Source organism: Nansenia antarctica, assembly GCF_963989245.1.
Source record: "Nansenia antarctica genome assembly, chromosome: 6".
In the NCBI taxonomy this organism is placed as follows: Eukaryota; Metazoa; Chordata; class Actinopteri; order Argentiniformes; family Microstomatidae; genus Nansenia; species Nansenia antarctica.
Window position 1 is genome coordinate 1786935 of NC_137676.1, and position 5000 is coordinate 1791934.

Genomic DNA, 5000 nt, shown 5'->3' on the forward strand with positions numbered 1-5000 from the left:
AGGGTAGGGTGCAGGGTGCAGGGTGTAGGGTGTAGGGTGTAGGGTAGGGTGCAGGGTGCAGGGTGTAGGGTGTAGGGTAGGGTGCAGGGTGCAGGGTGTAGGGTGTAGGGTGCAGGGTGCAGGGTGTAGGGTGTAGGGTAGGGTGTAGGGTGTAGGGTGTAGGGTAGGGTGTAGGGTGTAGGGTAGGGTGCAGGGTGTAGGGTGTAGGGTAGGGTGCAGGGTGCAGGGTGTAGGGTGTAGGGTGTAGGGTGTAGGGTGCAGGGTGTAGGGTGTAGGGTGTAGGGTGTAGGGTGCAGGGTGTAGGGTGTAGGGTGTAGGGTAGGGTGCAGGGTGTAGGGTGTAGGGTGTAGGGTGCAAGGTGTAGGGTGTAGGGTAGGGTGTAGGGTGTAGGGTAGGGTGCAGGGTGTAGGGTAGGGTGCAGGGTGCAGGGTGCAGGGTGTAGGGTGTAGGGTGTAGGGTGCAGGGTGTAGGGTGTAGGGTAGGGTGCAGGGTGCAGGGTGTAGGGTGTAGGGTGTAGGGTGTAGGGTGTAGGGTGTAGGGTAGGGTGCAGGGTGCAGGGTGCAGGGTGTAGGGTGCAGGGTGTAGGGTGTAGGGTAGGGTGCAGGGTGTAGGGTAGGGTGTAGGGTGCAGGGTGTAGGGTGTAGGGTAGGGTGCAGGGTGCAGGGTGTAGGGTGTAGGGTGCAGGGTGCAGGGTGCAGGGTGTAGGGCAAGGACGTGCCATCCATATAAGCAGAGTAAGCAGTGCTTACCCAACGAAAAAATAAAAAAGGACCGTGAAAATATTAAAATAAAAGTGCATGTAACCGTTTGTTTGTTTTCATTAAAAGAGTCGTATTTTAGGTCCCAGGGCAGCAGGAGTCAATCATTTTGACGTTGCATTTTTAGCGCCACCTGCAGGAGTAAGCACTTCCTACTCTGCATTGCGTTACATTATAAGCAGGGGTGCACATAACTGGTGCGCCAGTGCGCATGCGTCGCCAAAATGCATGCTGCGCGGCAGATCAGCCGCATGAAGGCGCTCTTGCGCACCAACAGCTTTTTTTTTCCTTTTTTTTTTAAGTTGATTTCAGTGTTTACAGAACAGAGCAGTGCTTAAAGAGATGTCCGTTTATATCAGTGTGTTTAAAGAACAGACATTCAGTTAGTGCTTAAAGAGATGTCAGTTTATTTCAGTGTGTTTAAAGAACAGACATTCAGTTAGTGCTTAAAGAGATGTCAGTTGATTTCTTTGTGTTTAAAGGAGTCGGACAGACTTTCATTCTTAAAGAGCAGTCATTTGATTTAGCATTTGTTTCTTTTGTTTTGCACACAATAATTTGGTCGTTCATCTTTATTTATGAATAAATGTCGTTTTGCTAATAATATATCCATGTATCCCTTTTTATCCATCCTGTGGGACGGGTCATGACTCGCGAGCTCGGGGAGCACCAAGCAGCATCCCTAGGTGCTCCTCTGAGCACTGGCCCCACAAAGTTATGTGCACCCCTGATTATAAGCACTTCTCTCTCTGCTTTCCCTCGCGTACATTTGAATGCGTGAAAATGTCTTTTTTATTTTTTTCCGATGCCTCAGCCCGCTGTTTAATGTGGCATGGGTAAGCATGCTTACAGCCAATCAGTAGTTCTTTATTTCCGACAAGAGCTACTGATTGGCTCTTATCACTTTCAAGTTCACTTAACATTTCACCTCTCGCCCGGCAGAATAGCTTATGCCAGCTAGCTCAAACGATCTAAATAATAATAATCAATAAGGATAACTTGCTTGATTTTGTGAATATGGACATTACTGTCAGCGACCTAAAGGGATTTCGTAGACTGGACTGGACTGGAAAAACACAACTACTGGCTAAATTCCGCCCGAAGCCACCGGTCACCAATCTTCACACCCAGAAAGGGAGAGTCGCTAGGGGGTTCCAGCAAGTCTGGTATGAGCGATTTATATGATGTATATGATTCGCGAGGCTGGTGATGTGTGATGTCAAGTGCCTGTGTGACAAAGTGTGAAAAGAAAGTGTGTTGTGAGTTTACTATGGAGGATGGAAACGGTGTGTGTCTGTGTTGTGCATGTGTGCGTTTGCGATGTTGAAACTGGACTTGTAGATTTCAGCAGGCTGGCTACTTGAAAAGATCTTGGTTCAAAAAAGATTGAACAATGAGCACCCCTGATATAGTCGAAACTGGCAACTGTTTTTTTTGTTTTTGGTAATCTGATCACAAAGTGACACTACAGTTTATTAGCGGGTTCTAGGGCATCAAAATTGCATTTCCTTGAAACTGCGTTCACTGATAGCGTGTATGTGTAATTATGTGTATTTCTATATCTTATGCTTACCCAATCTAAAAGCTCACGGCACGTGCCTGGTGTAGGGTAGGGTGCAGGGTGTAGGGTGTAGGGTAGGGTGTAGGGTGTAGGGTGTAGGGTGTAGGGTGCAGGGTGCAGGGTGTAGGGTGTAGGGTAGGGTGTAGGGTGTAGGGTGTAGGGTGTAGGGTGCAGGGTGTAGGGTGTAGGGTACCTTTTTGCTGTATCCCTGTCGCTTCTGTCTGGAGCCGACAGAGTAAAGTGCAGGTATGAGGTCGGCGGGACAGTCAGCAAAGTACTCGCAGCAGGTGACCGGAGACTCATGGATGGTCAGAGGATAGGGGTTCTCGAAGATGGGGTACCTGGGGAAAAGTACAGAGAACTGCAGAGTCACTACCCATCTTCACTACCAATCACAGAGTCACTACCCATCTTCCCTACCAATCACAGAGTCACTACCCATCTCTTCAGGCTACACCTTAACTGCTCCTCCTGAGACACCTACTACCCCCCAGCACTGTGTCTCCTGAGACATCTACTACCCCCCAGCACTGTGTCTCCTGAGACATCTACTACCCCCCCAGCACTGTGTCTCCTGAGACATCTACTACCCCCCAGCACTGTGTCTCCTGAGACATCTACTACCCCCCAGCACTGTGTCTCCTGAGACATCTACTACCCCCCAGCACTGTGTCTCCTGAGACATCTACTACCCCCCCAGCACTGTGTCTCCTGAGACATCTACTACCCCCCAGCACTGCGTCTCCTGAAGACACCCGCTTTTCCCCCTTACTGTGTCCCCTATGACTTCTATTGCCCCCCTTGTACTGTTTCTCTGTTTCTCCAGTGTCTATATATACAAAATTAAAAATAAAATTAAAATAAAGTTTTTTTCCTTCTATCACAGAGACTGCCAATGGCCCTAACGTTACTGTAGTAACAAGCTACCAACACTAACGTTACTATAGTAACAAGCTATCAACACTAACGTTACTATAGTAACAAGCTACAAACACTAACGTTACTATAGTAACAAGCTACCAACACTAACGTTACTATAGTAACAAGCTACCAACACTAACGTTACTATAGTAACAAGCTACAAACACTGACGCTACTATAGTAACAAGCTACCAACACTAACGTTACTATAGTAACAGGCTACCAACACTAACGTTACTATAGTAACAAGCTACAAACACCAACGTTACTATAGTAATAATATTGTCCCGCTGAACCACGGGAATAGGCCAATTAACATGTAAACGGAATATTCCAGTTGCTACACCGCATGATGATGAACTCCTTATGGAATATTACAATAACCCGAATGCTGACCTTAATCAGAATATGGTGTGAATGCTGACCTTAATCAGAATATGGTGTGAATGCTGACCTTAATCAGAATATGGTGTGAATGCTGACCTTAATCAGAATATGGTGTGAATGCTGACCTTAATCAGAATATGGTGTGCATGTAAACACAGTCATTGTTGACCCATACAGGAGGCTCTAAACGTTGTCTAAAGGGATGGACTCTGTATCTAAACGTTGTCTAAAGGGATGGACTCTGTATCTAAACGTTGTCTAAAGGGATGGACTCTGTATCGCCGTGAGGGAGTTTGACTTTAACGTGTACGAGAGAAGAAGTACGAAACGTAGGTTGTGACTAGAAAACAAGAAGGATGACTGATAATAATAATAGTAATAGTAATAATAATAATAATAATAATAATAATAGTAATAATAATAATAATAATAATAATAATAGTAATAATAATAATAATAATAATAATAATAATAATAATAATAAGCACCGCAGGCTAGAAACAAAACGGTACAGCAGGATGGGAAGAGGTCAGCATGACATTGATTGTTTCTGTTTATGTATTTATTTATTTATGTCATCCTACAGTACTTACCCATATGTCATCCTACAGTACTTACCCATGTATTTATGTCATCCTACAGTACTTACCCATATGTCATCCTACAGTACTTACCCATTTATTTATGTCATCCTACAGTACTTACCCATTTATTTAAGTCATCCTACAGTACTTACCCATTTTGTGCAAGGTCGATCACCACTAAATCCTTCTCTAGAAGGACCACCACAGCATACGGTTCCTGAAAGTCTGCACCGGAAAACACAGCGAGAGAGAGAGAGAGAGAGAGAGAGAGAGAGAGAGAGAGAGAGAGAGAGAGAGGGGGAGAAGGAGAGGGAGAGAGAGAGAGAAAGAGAGAAAGAGAAAGAGAGGGAGAGGGAGAGAGAGGGAGAGAGAGAGAAAGAGGGAGAGAGAGAGAGGGAGAGAGAAGGAGAAGGAGAAAGAGAGAGAGAGAGAGAGAGAGAGAGAGAGAGAGAGAGACAGAGACAGAGAGAAACACATGAAAAGGAAGGTCAGCTGTCATACATCTTGTGTTTTCTGTGTAGATGATATTGTGTTTACTGTGTAGGTGATATTGTGTTTACTGTGTAGGTGATATTGTTTACTGTGTAGGTGATATTGTGTTTACTGTGTAGGTCAAAAAAAACGAAAAAGAAAAAAAAAGTTAGCCTATCATCCATCCTCACTATGGCTTTTGCCACTTGATTGACGTACAGGTAAGCCAGTCTGCGATCTGATCTTTTCACCTACACCTAACACGCGGTTCACCACGCATGCGCAGTCAACAGCACCTTCTACAAAATACAAAATACC

The 5000-nt window shown here is 45.2% G+C and overlaps 1 protein-coding gene across 1 annotated transcript in view; it reads right to left on the reverse strand.

Annotated features, from left to right (window-relative positions):
• Positions 1-5000, reverse strand: part of stxbp5a (syntaxin binding protein 5a (tomosyn)) — a gene marked incomplete at both ends in the record, with an annotated part of 99583 nt that overhangs the window by 34406 nt on the left and 60177 nt on the right. Inside the window, 2 exon segments of the mRNA XM_080533478.1 lie at positions 2513-2660; positions 4364-4436. Of these exon segments, the coding sequence (XP_080389604.1) occupies positions 2513-2660; positions 4364-4436 (221 nt within the window).